At 36.3% G+C, this 18292-nt stretch overlaps 1 protein-coding gene across 7 annotated transcripts in view; it reads left to right on the top strand.

The window, feature by feature from the left end:
* Window positions 1–17668, top strand: part of ANO5 (anoctamin 5) — an 88071-nt gene extending 70403 nt beyond the window's left edge. For all 7 annotated transcript variants that reach the window (XM_019456543.2, XM_019456544.2, XM_019456542.2 and 4 more), the window contains 8 exons: window positions 242–464; window positions 2159–2328; window positions 2995–3092; window positions 5563–5693; window positions 8171–8376; window positions 10747–10925; window positions 12469–12574; window positions 15543–17668. In XM_019456543.2, the coding sequence (XP_019312088.1) occupies window positions 242–464; window positions 2159–2328; window positions 2995–3092; window positions 5563–5693; window positions 8171–8376; window positions 10747–10925; window positions 12469–12574; window positions 15543–15764 (1335 nt within the window). In that variant the 3' untranslated portion in view covers window positions 15765–17668. The remainder of the gene's footprint in view (window positions 1–241; window positions 465–2158; window positions 2329–2994; window positions 3093–5562; window positions 5694–8170; window positions 8377–10746; window positions 10926–12468; window positions 12575–15542) is intronic.
* The last annotated feature ends 624 nt before the right edge of the window (window positions 17669–18292 follow it).

The following is an 18292-nucleotide window of genomic DNA, read 5'->3' as shown; positions in this document are numbered from 1 at the left end:
CTTTTCTGTTTTAGGCTCCCCCAACTGCTGCTACTGTAGGTCCTGTCTTATCTCCAGCCCTTTCTCCTTGGCAGTGTTCTTTTACTGCCACCTGTCGTGAGAGAGCCTGGCTTGGTCTGCTTTCCATGTCAGAGGCACTAACCTTAACATGACGAGATGAAGAGACTAGTTATGTTTCAGATGTGTACACATTGCAGAGATGCAGAGACCCAGTGACCAATTCCTTCTTTCCCATTTCCAGATGGCTCTTGTCATTGCCTGTATGGTAGCTGTGATTGTGTACCGCCTGTCAGTCTTTGCTACATTTGCTAGCTTTATGGAAAGCGAAGCATCCTTTAAGCATGTCAAAAGTTTCCTCACTCCCCAGATAACTACATCACTCAGTGGATCCTGCTTAAACTTTATCGTCATCTTGATCTTGAATTTCTTTTATGAAAAGATATCTGCGTGGATTACAAAAATGGGTAAGCTGGCCAGATCATCTGTGTAACACTAAAAAAGCATTCCCGCCAGTGGTATATATCCACTGTGGATCATCCCCTGGGGTGTTCATATTTAAGGCAGTTTTTAAAGTTCTAAAGCAATTTTGTTCTACAGGTAGATGCATAGGCTGGTACTCAGAACCCCCAACAGTCTATTTAGGCCCAATGTAGTGAAAGCGAGAAAAAGAACTAGACAGAAGAATTAGGACTCTGTAGATCTTTTTTGAGTATTTTTGTCTTAATCCTCCCTTGAGGGGGCTAGTTGAATTTTAAGTAAAATCCTCACTTTCCTCAAGACACAGGTAATTTTTATTTCCTGTGTATGGTTTTTAGAAGGTATTTGATTTTGAAAACCATTGTAGGAAAAACAGAACAGTCGGCTTTTCCTGAGTAAATCTTACACGTAGTGCTTTTCTTTTCAGTTGCCGTGTCTTAGATCCTGGATTATTCTCCTTTTAAATGATTAAAAGTTCTCCCACAACCATGAGGGATGGTAAAGGCGTCACAGGTGAAATGGAGATTTAGTCCAGAAGAGGAGTACAGAGCACAGTTGTTTCTGGTCTTGCCCCCCAGCAAGTTGGAAATGAGATCGGAGACCCCTCTCCAGACCTCAGCTTTTCCCCTGTGCACTCAGCTCCCTCCTCTAAGTCAGGACACCATCACTGTGCGCAGCAATAACCAGAAAGAGCACAGTATTCACCGAGCACCGGAGTACGCACTAGGAAGCAACTTTAATTAAATGCTATCCTCAAATTTGTAGTTCTTTCTCAATTTTACTGCTTTTTTTCTGCTAATAACAACAACAAAATATCTAGCAGATAGCACTTAAAAACAAAGCATCTAAAAAATCAGTTTTCAGTGAGAAAAATTACTTGTGTTCACATTAGAGATTTTTTAGCAATGCAGAGGAATTATCTGTGTCTTTAGAATAATATGTGTTACTATTTCAGTATTATTGAAGCTGTCACCAATTTGGCTGGAACAGCTCATCCTGTTGGGAGATAATCAGCTCAGAAAAACATGCTCCCTGACTCTTTTACACCTACTGATGCTTCTCTGTGGTGTGAAGGGAATTTTATATTTATATATCTTTGGAATTCAGGATATATGATATATAAGGGGGCTTATGCTCGCTGTTCTGATAAGGGTTTAAATGCCATATGCTGACTGTGTGATTCCAGGCAAGTATTTTACCATCTAAATAAAGTAATGACTGCTTCCTAGGCTTCTCCAGTGATTAGATTAATACAAAGTCTCTGATAGAAAGCTGAACACAAGGGGTGCCTGGGTGGCTCAGTCGGTTAAGTGTCCAACTTTGGCCCAGGTCATGATCTCACGGTCCGTGAGTTCGAGCCCTGTGTCAGGCTCTGTGCTGACAGCTCGAAGCCTGGAGCCTGCTTCAGATTCTGTGTCTCCCTCTCTCTCTGACCCTCCCCTGTTCATGCTCTGTCTCTCTCTGCCTCAAAAATAAATAAGTGTTAAAAAAAAAATTAAAAAAAAAAAAAAGAAAGCCGAGCACAAATCTTGATATTGGTCTGTTAGAATGAAGAGTGGGTCACATTTCAACAGGTTCTCTGAAGAATGTGACTAATAATATGACTTGAACCAGGGAATACAGAATTTAAAGAGAAACAGGAAGGCACATAATTTAACCTTGGTGTTTTATTTCTTAACAGAAATTCCTCGAACTTACCAGGAATATGAGAGCAGTCTTACCTTGAAAATGTTCCTGTTTCAGTTTGTAAATTTTTACTCGTCCTGCTTCTACGTAGCTTTCTTTAAAGGGAAGTTCGTGGGCTATCCCGGAAAATACACATATTTGTTTAATGTGTGGAGAAGTGAAGAGGTAGGAATTCTCTTGAGAGGTTTGTGGCTTTAGTAACTCAATAATTAACTACATACTTTTTGTGTGTCCAGCACTAACTCAGATTTTATCAGGATTGAAGAGAAGTCTAAGACACCAACTCTCTCCACAGAAAGTATTGGTCTCACAATCCTGTCATCTGATAGACTTTCCAATTCCTTTTGGGCAAGAAGTGATATTGTACCTATTGTTTAGTAGTAAATATGAGCTATAAAATGGGATAAGTATGTTTTATATTCCTGAAGATTTCCTGCAAAGGATGAATGACAGTGTTCCACAAGTATAGCAGAAATGGCTCCACCATGGGTTACAGAGTTAGACCAGTAGGTGGTTTCCATACATGGTTGTGTATCTAAATCATGTGGAGAAAATAACAACTTCCAGCCCCAATCCAAATATAAAGATTCAGATATAAATATATAAAGAATCTTCTAAGAGTAAGACCAGAAATCTGAATCTAATGCAGCTATCTCATAACTGGTTAATGAACATGCTTGAAACTGTTGAGCTAAATATCTCTTTATACCCCTTTAATATCCATTCCCATTAAAATCTTTAGGTTGTAGTCTTTTGGTTTGAGATTTTTTTTTTTTTTTGCCAAAGTCTATCTTTCATCATTCACTCTTTTTTCTTCTTGCCTCTGACTAGTGTGATCCTGGAGGCTGTCTAATAGAATTGACGACCCAGTTGACCATCATAATGACTGGGAAACAGATCTTTGGAAACATTAAAGAAGCCATTTATCCGTATGTATGACTTACAAGTTTTTCCTAAATAACCATAAGAGCTTTCTTCTGGAAGAAGATGGAATTCTTTGATTATCATGGTATCTTTGTTAACAAATGCTTAAGTCAACAACAACAACAACAAAAACTCACTTTTAATCAATAGTAATGCATTTAGGTAACACAGGCTTTTAAATATGGATTTTTATTGCTTGAGTGAAGTTGAGGGAAAGGTATTATCCCTCTCTCCTGTGGAGATTCCATTGGGAAATCTAAATATTGTATCCTCTGTATATTATTCTATATGTCACATATTATTTCTCAAGATTACTAAACGTTGAACTCTGTTAAAAATATCCATGTGAGGGGCACCTGAGTGGCTCAGTCAGTTAAGTGTCCCACTCTTGATTTTTGCTCGGGTCATGATTTCATGGTTCATGAGTTCAAGCCTTATGTCGGGCTCTCTCTCTTTCCCTCTCTCTTTTCCCTCCCTCCCCCCCAAAATAAATAAATAAACTTTGTGACATGGACACACTTAGGCACAAAAATTGGTCATGAATGAAGTTTTAGTATATGAAGGAATTGCTCCCTGGTCCAAAAGCATAGCAATAATGAATACATTATCAAAAGAGAAAACCAGAATGACAGTTGATCTCAAATATAAGTTGAAAATTTCCATGGATAAAAAGAGAAAGAAACATAAGCCTGTAATCTTGCAGGTCTCCCAGTTAGGAAATGACAGTGCCAAGGTTAACACCTATAGTGTCAAGTGGACTAAAGTGCCCCACTTAGGACTAGGGCTTGGCCAGTGTAACTACTTGATGTTAGGGATTGGGTTTATTCTCACTTCTTTATGAAAAAGTTGAAAACACCCTCCCCTTCTGCTCCTACTTCTCCCTACAGTTCTGTAGCACTCCTGGGGTTCTATTTCATGTGCTGACAAAGGAAGAACATAGACTTATCTTTTCAAACAGTATTTGATGCACTGCATCCCAATTGCCCCAGGGAAATAACTCTAAGCTGCTCTTTTAAGTCCTAGCTGTAAACTGAGATCTGAAGGGCAGAATGGGGATAACCCCTAAACCAAACACAAGAGGAGAATAAATACAGAGAGGAAAGGAGACAGACACACAAGGAAGTAAAAGAAAAAATAAACAAGTAAAATTAAACCTACAGAAACCAAAATTCCATAACTTATGATAAAATTTAATGCTACAGAGACTGCTAACAAAATCAAGTTTTAGAAAGTGAACTTATCTAGCTAGAAGCTTCTGGCAAAGCCTAAAAGCATAAAAGGAAGTGATACTGTCATTTAGAAGAATCAGGAAAGAATTTAAATAAAAACATATAAATGAAATAAGAATAAATTGACAGTAAAAAGAATCAATTATACATAAATGAAAAAAAATTGTACTTTAAATAAAGAGTACAATAGGTGACATCAATTGCAGACTGGACACAATTGAAGAGTGAATTAATGAATTGGAAAATAGTACTGAGACACTCCCACGTTATACAAATGGCAATAGAGTGGCAATGAGATTAAAAAAATAAAGTGACAGGAGACTATATTAGGAGGCTTCCACATCAACTTAGTAGTAGTTCCAGAAAAAAGAGAATGGGTAAATGGTGGGAGGGAAAAATTCTTTGACTAGGTAATTGCTGATAATTTTCCAAAACTGAAGGAAAACATGAGTTTCAGAAATGAAAACAAATTCGGAGTATGAAGTAAGATAAATAAAATTAAATTCACACCCAGATATGCTATGGTGAAACTCCAGAACATGAGAGGTAAACAATCTTAAAATCTTCCAGAAGAAAAAAGAGTATCATCTACACTGACAACAGATTTTTTACTCATAGCACTGGATACAGAGGACGGTAGAGTCGTTTCAAGATTTGGAGTAAAATTAATGCACACCTTAGATTTCTAGAACCAGTTTAACTGTTTTATAAAGTGCAGGTGAAATAAAGACACTTTTAGACATCAAAACAAGAATTTACATTTATAGACCTTCAATGGAAGAACTACTGAAAGGTGTAGTTGAGCAAGAAAAGAGCACAAAATCAAAGTATGGGAAGCAAAAATCATCGATCAGTACAGAAAGAGTAAGCACCAAAATAAAATGAAATAACTGGTACAAATTTTTAAAATATATGGGATTTATATGCTGAAAACTACAGATCCTGGTGGAAAAAAAATTATTTGGGGAGAAATGTGCTCACAGATTGGAAGACTCAAATCTTCATAGGGGAGAGTCAGGGTTGTCTTATTTTCTTTATCACCCCAATAAAGAACTTTGACCACAGCCTGTGTTATGAAAAGAACTCTAGATTTTTATTTCAACTTTAGCTATAGTCATCTCTCCTTGCTCTGTGATCTTAAGTTACCTACCCTGTCTTACTGCCAATTTCTAGATCTAACCCCCTTATTCTCTGACCCCTTACTTTTAAATTCTAATCATGTATTTACTTTTATCACTTCCAACAGTATGGTTCTGAATTGGTGGAGACGTCGAAAAGCTCGGACCAATTCCGAAAAGCTATACAGTCGATGGGAGCAGGATCATGACCTTGAAACTTTTGGATCTCTTGGGCTGTTCTATGAGTACTTAGAAACAGGTAATTTTTAACCACTGTCTTGAAACATAGAGTCAGGTTGAGTAGAGTAAGTGTTTTTCCAACTCTTTATATTTCTTCCTGCCTTGCACATGGTAGGTGTCCAATAAATTATTGGATGGTAGGTTAAAAGACACATGGATGGATATGGAAAAGATTGGTTCAGTATTTATATCCTTACCAAATAGAATGCAGAATGAAGTTTAATTTCAAAACACCAATGGTAGAGATGTTTTTCCTATCAATTGAACATTAAGATTGTTGAACCACATAAAGTATGGATTACTTTTAAATTCCTATCCCAGGGGCGCCTGGGTGGCTTAGTCGGTTGAGTGGCCGACTTCGGCTCAGGTCACGATCTCGCAGTCCATGAGTTCGAGCCCTGTGTCGGGCTCTGGGCTGATGGCTCGGAGCCTGGAGCCTGCTTCCGATTCTGTGTCTCCCGCTCTCTCTGACCCTCCCCCGTTCATGCTCTGTCTCTCTCTGTCTCAAAAATAAATAAACGTTAAAAAAAAAAATTTTAAATTCCTATCTCAGATTAGCTTGCATGGCTGTCCTGTTTGCCACACCGACAGCCCAGAGAGAGAATAAGTTGAAAGATGTTTCCAGAGTCTGACATACATTTAGGTAAGTTCTTTATTTCAGGCTGAAAAGAAGCAGGCTAAAAACAGTTGTGCAAGGGAAGCTCACATTGAATACAAGAATGCATAAAAATGCTAAGGATTGAACAGAGAAGAGATTTTGAGGTGAAATTTTAGGAAGGATGATTGCTGAGGACTACTTATAAAGTCTACTTGAGTGTTTCCCCTCTTTTTTTTTAAATATATGAAGTTTATTGTCAAATTGGTTTCCATACAACACCCAGTGTTCATCCCAACAGGTGCCCTCCTCAATACCCATCACCCACCCTCCCCTCCCTCCCACCTCCCATCAGCCCTCAGTTTGTTCTCAGTTTTTAAGAGTCTCTTATGCTTTGGCTCTCTCCCACTCTAACCTCTGAGTGTTTCCTCTCAAGTTACCCTCTCTGCTTCTCTGGTGGAATAATATTCTTCACTTACTCTCTAATCCCATAATGATAGAATGAAAAAATGACCTGAAATTGTTATTGATTCTCCACTGTGATACATACACATGATACCTGGGTTGAAATAGGTAAATTTAAGACAAATTGAGAGAAGTCTGTTTCATATAGCTGACTGTAAAATTGGGCAGTCCTTGCTTTAGGGGTGATGAGGCTGTAATTTTTAATTAAATTTGTAAGTATCAAATGCATTTGTGCATAGATGCGTTAGGGATTATCACTGAAATTTTAAAAAAATGAAATCAAGGTATCATAAGAAAATTAATTACCATTTATTGAGACACAGCTAAGAGTTAGTTTATTCTGGTTGTTTAATGAACATTATCCCTAATCTTGAAACGTTCTGCAGAGGAGTCATTATTCACTGCATTTTGTTTTAGAGGATACCGAAATTTGGATAGGATAATTTGTGTTATGGGCTGAAAGATTTTAGGTAAAAACCTGGGATTTGAACCCAGAAAATTCAAGCTGTTTCTACATAACACTTCCTCTGAATTTTCTGTCTCTTAGTTCAGTAGAGGTGTTCAGTAGATTTAGTAAATGGCAAGACTGATTATTTTGAGAATTTTTTGTGATAAAAGTTGAAATTCAGAAACACTTGGGATTCATCTAAAAATAGAGGACTCGTGGAAGAGTCTTTTTTTTTTCCCCTTTAGTGGAAAGCCATTCCTGTTCTCTTATTACATTTTTCACTCACGGGAAGCCCAAACTGCCAGTTGAATGGATTCTTGTACCTTAATCGTTGTTGGAAGCAAACAAAAATAGGAAGAGAAGCTAACTTACATAGATGCTAAGTCTTAAGACTTAGAAAAGAGAAGAGAATAAAATTTATTTAGAAAGATGTCAAGATAGTATAGAGGATCAGGACCTTAACCAACCTTAAATAATGTATTCATTCATAAGGCTTATTATAGTTGAGTATGTTTATATACCCAACACATGCTGGCTCTTGGAAGCGTATAAATGAATCAGTCCTTATCCCTGATCTCACAGATTTAGCAAGATAGAAAAACTTGATTACCCCACTAATGTGCCAATACCAGTGTAAAGGCTGGGCCAGCATAGGCATAAACATAGCCCAAAATAAAAGGCTATGTTTAAAAAGAATAAAGAGAATCTCTTATCTGACAAGAGGAGATGCTTTCTTCAGAGAAGCAGATGTCAAAAGAAACAGCCAGGAAAGAACTGAGTTGTACATGCTCAGTTTCTCCTTTCTATTCTAGTAAGCAAACAAGTCACTAGGCTTCCAATGAGGAGGAAGGAGTAGGCAGATGGAAAGAGGCCTGGAGGGTTTTGCTGGTGTAGATCCCTCTAAAAGGAGGGAGTTGGAGGTATTGGGCAGAATGTTCCCCTTTTTCTCTTTCATAATAATGACTTCACTATTTTTTTTTCCCTACAGTTATCCAATTTGGATTTGTCACATTATTTGTGGCCTCTTTTCCTTTGGCTCCTCTTCTTGCTCTCTTGAATAATATTATAGAGATCCGAGTAGATGCCTGGAAACTTACAACTCAGTACAGGAGACCGGTAGCTGCTAAAGCTCATAGCATAGGTGTTTGGCAAGACATTCTTTATGGAATGGCTGTCCTTTCTGTTGCAACTAATGTAAGTGGACCCATTTTGGTTGGACGGCTTCGTATTTTATTTCGTTTTCTTGGGGTTGGGGAGATGTGAATGATGCTTAACTCAATATGTATTTATGTTGCTTTCATCATGGTGACAGTCCATAATGATAAACCATCCCTACACTTTTATGCACTGAACAACATAGAGAAATTTATGACATGCAAACTCTTAGAAATACAAAGAAAATTGTAAAACCACTGTCCTTAAAATACCATGATATAGTTTCATAGCATGTGACAGAGTAGACAGAAAATATGTAATGGCATAAAAGATTTGAATAACACAATTAAAGCTTAATTATACAAGGAGTTGTCTACTACAAATAGAGAATATAAAACATTAATGTGTTTTGCTTATGGAGCACTTATTAAAAAATGATAATGAGGGGCTCCTGTGTGGCCCAGTCGGTTGTTTCCAACTTCAGCTCAGGTCATGATCTCACGGTTCGCAAGTTCCACCCCTGCATGGGGCTCTGTGCTGACAGCTCAGAGCCTGGAGCCTGCTTCATATTCTGTCTCCTTCTCTCTCTGCCCTTCCCCCGCTCATACTCTGTCTCTCAAAAATAAATAAACATTAAAAACATTTTTTAAATGATAATGAAACTAAATTCTCCAAAGCAGAAATTTTATAACACTTATTTGTATATAATAATGTTATAAAAATTGAAGTCGATAATAAAGATAATTTTAAAAAATCTACCTAACATTCACACTCCCAAGTAAACTTTATTGTATAAAATGGAGGCAAAATTCAAATTATAGAGAGCTTAATTAAAATGAAACCCTATAGGAATTAGCTAAAACTATAGTTACAGAAAAATTCATAGCAATAAATGCTTTTGTTATTTTTTTAAGTTTATTTTGAGAGAGAGAGATTGAAAGAATATGTGTGTGAGCAGGGGAGGGGCAGAGAGAGATTGGAAGAAAGAGAGAATCCCAAGCAGACTCTGTGCTGTCAGTGTGCAGCCCAATGTCAGGCTCAGTCTCTTGAACCATGACACCATGACCTGAGCCAAAGTCAAGAGTCAGACACTTAACTGCCTGAGCCACCCAGGTACCCCTGAATGCTTTTATTATTAAAAAAGAAGACTTGAAAGCATAAGCTGAGCACATAATTTCAGAAACTAAAGAAAAACATAAAACTAATCAACAAAAAGTAATAGGAAAGAGTTTATAGAGATGCAATCAGAAATAATCAAAATAGAAAATAAATTAAAAAAGCAATATAATTCCTATGTGAATCAAGAGCTGGTTCATTGAAAAGACATATAAAACTCTGACAATCTCAAACAAGAAAAAAGTTATACAGGTAAGAAAATTGTGAAATGGTTATATATGTGCCTTTATTCAAATAAATTATAAAATCTATTTGAAATTGTCACCTTTTTAGAAAATAAAAACTGCCAAAGTTTATTCAGTAAGTGGTAGAAAACCTGAATGGACCAGTAGCTATAGAAGTAATATTAAAAGTTTTTAGGGGCACCTGGGTGGCTCAGTTGACAGACTTGGGCTCAGGTCATGATCTCTTGGTTCATGAATTCGAGCCCCACATCAGGCTCTGTGCTGACAGCTCAGAGCCTGGAGCCTGCTTCACATTCTGTGTCTCCCTCTCTCTTTGCCCTCCACTTGTGCTTTGTCTCTCTCTCTCTCTCTCTCTCTGTCTCTCTCTGTCTCTCAAAAATAAATAAACATAAGTAACTAGCTAACTAACTAACTAACTTACTAACTAACTAAAGTTTTTTTAAGCATCTACACTAACAATGTAGATGGCAGAGCCAGATGGTTTTAAATGGACTTACCTAACCTAAAAGAAACAGGAATTCCAGAGCTTAGGTAAGAATGGGAAAATACCATTCCTATAGAATTAAATACTAAGATTAATTACCCTGAACTTTGGGCAATTTACCATCACATGGTCTTCTATCTCTCCTTTGCTTCCCACCAGCCACCAATAGTGCGCACGTGTGCAAACTCACACCGATGCAGGCACACACACTGTCCTAGCTTACAGAGTTGATTCCGCCAAATGAATTTGGTTAGGGACAGTAGAACTATGCTGTGAAATAAATGGAAGAAATAACAAGGCATTGTGGAAAGAGCATGGTTTTTGGAGCTAGATGCATTTAGGTTCACTTTTCACCTTAGCCACTTTCTAGCTGTGAAATCTTGGAATACTAATCATATGCTTTAAAAGGCCTATTTCATGTTTTAGGCCAAAGACTCATTTATTAACATGATTTGTAATGGCATTTTAATCATTTGTATCCATATAGAACTGAGATATATGCAAATCAGATATTCTTAAAATGAAATTGTTAGCTCAAAATCTCCCTCTTACTTTGTTCTTTAGGCTTTTATTGTTGCATTTACCTCGGACATCATTCCCCGTTTAGTTTACTACTATGCCTACTCAAAGGATGCCACTGCACCCATGAAAGGATATGTCAATGACAGCCTGTCAACATTCCTGATAGCTGATTTTCCAAACCACACTGCACCTTGGGAGAAACGAGACTTCACCACTTGCAGGTTCCCTCTTACGTTCTTAGCTTTTAATTTTGCTTTTTAAATGTATTTTTTAAATTCTCCATTTTCTTCCTGTCTTACAATGTGAAGGATTTATTTGGGGCAATAAAAATCCTGGGTAAAGTGCGTCAATTTTGGAATTCACTCATCATATGAATCTGGTTTGGAAAAGTAGAATGTCCAAAAGTAAAAGAATATCATGGGTAAAGACATCAATTTTGAATTGTTTCTTATTTTTTAAATTTATTGGAAAGACTTCTGACCAACAAATACATCTTGGTCCCAAAATGTTGTATCTATAGATCATACAGCATGATCATATTATATATGCATTTAACCTACTTGAATTTAACTATGTGTCCTTAAAAAGAGAGTGAGAAAGGGAGAAATAATATGATAAGTTCGCCATACATCCCACTTTAAGGGTTTCTTCTGTGTAGGAAGCATGAAATTAGATTTGTGAATGTATTTCCACATTCAGTGTCTCATGTACTGTGAGGGTCTTTTTACCCTATGACTTAAAGATTATATATAATAAATATATATGACATAAATGTATATATATATAAATATATATACATATGTATACATGTATATATGTATATATACATATATATGTGTATATATATAACGTACATGTATACATGTATATATATACATATATGTGTGTATATATATAACGTATACATATATATGTATATAGTATATACATATATATATACATATAATATATACATATATATACTTATACATACACACACACACACACACACACACACACCCCACTTAACTTAAACCTTAAGCCAGCTACTTCATCTGGGATTCCAACAAAGAAACAGCAAAATGTTGATAGACCAGTAGACAAAACCATTGTTATATTTTAGATTTGCATATAGAGGAATCATAGTATACTGTTTAAGAGCATAGATGTGGGTCAGTTTTCTAGATTTCATCACTTCCTAGTTGGACTAAATCTTTGAAGAACATCAATCTCTAGCAACTTTGTAGAAAACAATGAGCCCCCAAGGTTGAGCACTAAGAAAAGTCCAGAAGAATAGTAAGAAAAACAAAAACAATGCAGTGTCAAATAAGCCAAAAGAAAATAGAGTTTCAAAAAATAGAAATGGTCAACAATGTCAAGTCCTACCGTTTAAAGATCAAAAAAGATGAGGATTAGTGTGTTTCTTCAGTTTAAGGATAGGAGACAATGCATTTCAGGGAAGTGGTGCATAGAACTGCATTAAAGAGTAGGAAGAGGGGGAACAGAGACAGCATCATTTTGGTAACTCTTTTGAGAAATTTGACTTTGAAAGTCAGGTGAGAAGCTTCACTTGTGTCTTCTGCTACACCAAACTAGATACAAGTAATATGTGGCCATGATTTTTATCTGTGCTAAAAAGAAACATTTCATAACAGGAGTTATCTTCCTATGACTTGACTTTTGTAGTCAATTAAAAATGTCTCTTAAGAGAAATAGTAAGAATTTATGCTAGGTCTCTATTGGAAATCATACCTAATTTTTTTGGCATTTACTTCTGTTTTTCAGGTACAGGGATTACAGATATCCACCTGATCATGACCAGAAATATTTTCATAATATGCAGTACTGGCACGTCCTTGCTGCCAAGATGACTTTCATCATTGTTATGGAAGTAAGCCTTTCTTAACTTGCATTCCAGCTAGTCTGTCTTCTGCCTTCAGGTTTCTAAAGGTGTCTGCTCAGCAAAAAATTATCTCAGGAAATTATTTTGAAGGAAGTATTTGTTGTCCTAAAAAGCAACTTAGGGATATTTTCAGTACAATGGGTTGCCCTATTATTCACCTACTATTGTTGAAGATATCAAGGTGACATAAAAGAAAAAAAGAAAAAATGTGGCCTCTTCTCTCAAGGTCGATAAAAGGACACAGAACTCATTGATGTTACTGAGTTTCTATTATATAGTGATTCCAGACACTATAATAATAACCCTGTAAGTTAGACTTTATTAGTGACTCTTGAGAAATAAATCTGAGACTCAGCAGAATTAGCAGTGGTTTTAAAGATAATCAGCTAATATTGGAGCTGAGTTTCATTGCCAGCTATATCACTCCCAAGCATCTGCTCTGTCCGCTGTATTATGTTTCCCCCTTTGTGGATTATCCATTCTTGTTATGGATATAAGGCATGCGTTCAAAGAGAACAAATACAGAGGGGGGATTTGGGTAAGTTACATATTGAGTGTTCTACATCATAAGATGTGAAGGCCAATAAGGGAGAGAAATAAAAGTGAGGCACTTTTTCACTCTGCTGTGAAATCTAATAATACACAAGTCTAATGCAAGCAGACACAGATTCTACATGATAAAAAAGAGAGCAGTCTTATGTGTATCCCTCCCCATGTTTTTCTTCTCTTTCTCTCAGTTCTTTATGACTTTATCACTGTTTCATTCCCATATTTTACATCATCAGTTTAGCTCACCATTCAGTCTGGTCATTTGCACCAGGATTCTTTTTCATTTTTGAGTTTTGTTTATTTATTATTCTTATTAATGTTTTTAATCATCCAGCTCTGATGACCAGTTTTTAATCTGGTGAGCTCTGACTCACCATCATCCTGGGACTTCTTTTCACCTTCTCTTGTATTGAATGCTATATGCTACATTATCTGCAGTCTATGTTTCTCCCATTCTTGGTTTACTAGCTTATTTAGGTGAAGTACATTTTTCAGTAATTTTCTGAGGAAAATTATGGGTGGTCAATTTTTGAGACCTTGAATATTGAAAATTTCTTTTCTTTCCACACAGATGACTAAGTGGTATAGAAATGAAGACTGAAAGTTATTTCCCTGAAAAATTTTCAACCAACTTTATTTAGGTATTCCTGACACTTTTTAAAAGATTTATTTATTATTTGAGAAAGAGAAAGAGAGAGCACGCACGTATGGGAGGTGCAGAGAAAGAGGGAGAGAGAGAATCCCAAGCAGGCTGTGCTGTCACAACATGAAGCCTGACGTGGGGCTCTATCTCATGACCATGATTGTGACTGAGCCGAAACCAAGAGGTGGCTGCTTAACCAACTGAGCCACCCAGGCACCCCGGGTATTCCTGACATTTTTGGAGACATAATATTGCACCATTTTCTGTCAGCTTCAATGTCAGCATTCCAATTCCCCAGTCTTTGTTTCTGATCTTTTATTAAATCAATAAGCTTTAAGGATTCTCCCACTAGTCCTCTTCTATGAAACATTACAAGACAGCTTCTTGTTATTGGACAGTATTCATTTTTCTGGACACTTTGCTGGACTTTATAAATCTGAAAACATACTTACCCTTCAGGGTGAGAAAATTTGCTTGTATGTATTATTATTATTTTTTATTCTTTCTTTCTTTTCTCTGTTCTGTCTTTCTGGAACTTCTGTTACTCAGGTGTTATGCTTTCTGTTTTAAAATTCTTATTATTTCTCTCCTATAAGTAGTTGGTCTCCTATTTTTTGTCTTTTTGTTCTGTTCTTTTGTTCCTTCATTATTTCTGTTGCCTCTTAGTTCCCATTTGTCTGTTTCAAACTTTTTCTTTTACATTAGAGACTTTCTTACATAATGGGTGATTCTTGCCAACCTGCTCATACTTAAGAGTGAATAAATGAAAGCTGATTATAAGCTTTGTGTGCATACAAGAAGAATGTCACTTGGTGGGTTTCACTATAGGGTGACGAGTTAGGGAGGGGGACCTTTTCATTTGAAGCCTACAAAATTTTGATATCAACCATTCTAATTTCACAGACTGGTTACCCTCCCCAAAGAAAAATCCTCTGAACTCTTTTCTGTTGAGCTATTTTATGGCTACCTGTATTCCGAGAGCTGAGCAAGACAGGAGAAAACTAGGGATCTTAGGATTCACTGAATTTCACTTAGTTGCCCTGTTTTCAGAATGCTGCCACTTCTCCATTCTCTGGTGTCTCTGGTGCTCCTGAGTTCACAGCTTTCTGTTTTGATTTCTACAGAAAGTAAATTACTCAACTGCTGCCAGGGTGAGGTTGGAGAGAAGTAGTACCTGGATGAAGGTGGGAGAGAGGTCCTGAAAATTCACCTGCTCCTCCTTATACCAAATTTTGGCTAGTCCTCTTGTTTTCATCTCCACCCACATGCATGCTTTCCAAGTTCATAAGACCATCTTTCCTGATATTTATTGAAGATCTAAAATAAAGTTGGTTTTTGTCTTCTTGGTTTTTACCATCACCATATCACCAATTGCAAGTTTAAGCGCCAGCTTTCTTCCATCTCTGGAATCTATTCCTACTGTTTCCTCCTTTTTTTTTTTTTTTTTTTGGTCTTTGTGAGTTACACCATTTTTTAAAATTCCTTTACAAATATGTATTGGGTTTTCAGGAGTGAGTACAGAAAAAAGTATATTCAATAACCATGATCAACTTAAATGTCTATAATTACACATTTTAGTATATATTCATTTGCTTAAGGTTTGTCTTTCTGGGAAAGTTCTGGGACAACGACCGTATCTTTTGCCTTTTCCTCATACTTCTGTGTTGAACACAGTTTATTGAATGATTAAAGTGGTTTGTAAGAACTTCCTGCTGAACATTTGACAATTCTAATGTCCTTGATTTTCTTTTATTTTTCCTCCAGCACGTTGTGTTTTTAGTTAAATTTTTGTTGGCCTGGATGATTCCTGATGTTCCAAAAGATGTTCTGGAGAGAATCAAGAGAGAAAAGTTAATGACTATCAAGATTCTCCATGACTTTGAGCTTAACAAATTAAAAGAGAACTTGAGAGCTAATTCAAGTGAACTTGCCAAAGAAGTCCTGATTCAGGAAAACAAAACACAACTGGCTAAATCAACAGTATAATCAACATAATGAACAAGCCACTGGTTGCCTGTTAGGCTTCACAATTTTCTGTGGATTTTCAGGCCAGAGGCCAGAAGCCACATGTCAGTTTCACCCTGCCTCCTCCTCCTCCTTCTTTTTTAACTGAGAGTTTTCTGTACCCTTTTACAGAGGCCAACTTTGTGAGGTTGGAAGAATACCACTTGTCTGCTTCCTTGCCTGAGCCCTCTGCAGATATTGTTTTCTGGAGTTCTAGAAATGATTGTTAAGAGTGCATATCAAATCAGAATAGTGGAAAATCATGGGATGTTGCAGTTTAGAATTAAACACTGGACTTGGGCTATCCCATCATGTTCCAGTGCATCTGCACATTTTCATGGTCTCCTATTGGGTTGTTTTATAACTTCTTCCCATCAAGAAAAATGTTGGGACATGGAGAAAAGAAGTGAAGAGGCCTACTGAGCCATCTATATCCTGCCATCTTCGACCATGTGAATGAAACCCCCAAATTAAACGACTTAAGAAAACTCACTTATTAAATGCGTTGAGTAAATATCATGGCAGGGATTTGTCCTTGAAATCATCCTGAATAAGGTAAACTTCCATCAGAATCCCAGATAGCCCTTCCAGGTCAATGCAGAATTGATTTTTCAAGAGACTGGACATTTGGGTTTCAGCAAAAGTCTAACATCTCAGTTCTTTAAAGACGACATTTTGGTAACGGCAATTTCAAGTGTGGATTGTTATCTGGAAAACAGCATTAAGTTGTTAGGTTGCTTCAGTTCTTCAAGTAAATGAAAGATATTGTAGAGAAGTAAATGTGTCTTCTTACTAGTTAACAAACACAAGACAATGAATATTGATTAATTTGTTGAGCTTAATCTAAAAAAAATCATTGAATTTTTAAAAATCATTTTTCTTCTACAATGTGTATTTTGCATCATGAAACCTATTTGAGCATTAGCTCTTTGTATAAGTTAGGTACAAGTTGTTTATGAAATTTGATCTCTCTGTTTAAAGCGATCTCAAGTCTTTTAATGGGTTTACACTGTTTCCTATTGATGCATTCATTGCTCCATACAGTGCTCAGTGCCTTGTCCCTATGCCTTTGACACACAAGAAGTGGTTGTGCTGTTCATCTGCTGTGATGTAACATCTCAAATGTTAGCTTCTTTTAGAGAAATTGTCAATTTAACATTAGTCACGGAGTTTAACACCAAAAGTAGATCAACCAAAGAAGAAGGGGGTGATGGATTTGATAGCTAAGTGAGAAAAAATTAATTGAATGATTTCTCTCATATGGAGGGCTATGGCACATGTACACCTGTTCTTCTTTCTCTTAAAAATACTTCATCCATATTTTTAACATTATGGAGTGAGAGATACAGTTCAGTTATATACTATTTGCGTCCGTAGCTTCAAATTACACTTCAGTTCCAATAAAATGGTGTTTTTTTTAATTGTATACAAAAGGAGAAACTTCATCACAAGATTTTTTTAGGTAGTATTTCATTATTTGATCCTAATACATTTTTGCAGAATTGCCAATATTAAGTATATGGCAGGTGGTATTAACTGGTGTTCAGTATTAAGCATTTAGAAATGAGGATTATGAATTTTATAAAACCATGAGACAGTTACCCCAATATTGGCAGTAATGATTTGGCATCCACTGGGTATATTTTATAAAAAACATTTTTGTGTAATTTAAAATGATCTCATTATTGAAAAAAGGATTTCATATGAAGAGGAGACCTATTTTTTGCTTGAGAACACCAGTCAATGTTACTATGAAATAAGCCACAGATGCAGTATCTGTGGCTTGTGAAATCAAACTCTTTGTTACTACAGTGTTGTCCCTTGTGCACAGCTCATACATATTGCTTTCTTCCAGGTGCTAATAAAAATAAGGAAGAGTGTGGAAATTGGTTTCTTGGATATAAGTTTTAGTTTGTAGGGCTTAACAGTATTTATAGATCGAGAGTGTTAAATAAAGACAAATCAAACTCGTAAAATTATCTGTACACTGCAATCTTAAAACAAAATCAACTCAAGTGTCAGGTTTCTAGAATGTATGGAGAAACTAGCAAGAGAGGAAATCATTTGAAGACAAGTGAATAGTTCCAATGATTGGTAGAATCATTGTGTTATTAATGGAGGGCTGAATTTAGAGACTACCAAGTGTAGGTTGAGATTTATCAGCATGGCTGATGTTTTCATCATCCAGTCAAACCCAAACTTTCTTTTTTTCCAGAAATGTTCCAGGAAACACTTGAGATTTTATTTGAAATAATTTTAAGTGCAAAAGCCAAAAAAATTACATAACTCTTTTCAAATGTCATCTCTAATCCTTGCCTTCATCAGTTTTTCTTTGCACACAAGAAGCAAAATCCACCTCAAAACATTTATTTTAGAGGAATCCATCAAGAAGGGAGTATCTTAATTAAATGGGCTGCTGTCTTATCTTTGTTGCATCTCACGATTTCTCTTGGCTTTAACATTCTTCTCTCAGCTAAGTCATTAAGCAGCTTATCAAGGAGAAGATGCAA

The sequence above is a fragment of the Panthera pardus genome, unplaced genomic scaffold (genome assembly GCF_024362965.1).
Source record: "Panthera pardus isolate Hobbes unplaced genomic scaffold, ASM2436296v1 HiC_scaffold_12, whole genome shotgun sequence".
In the NCBI taxonomy this organism is placed as follows: Eukaryota; Metazoa; Chordata; class Mammalia; order Carnivora; family Felidae; genus Panthera; species Panthera pardus.
This window is presented reverse-complemented; position numbering and strand designations above follow the sequence as displayed.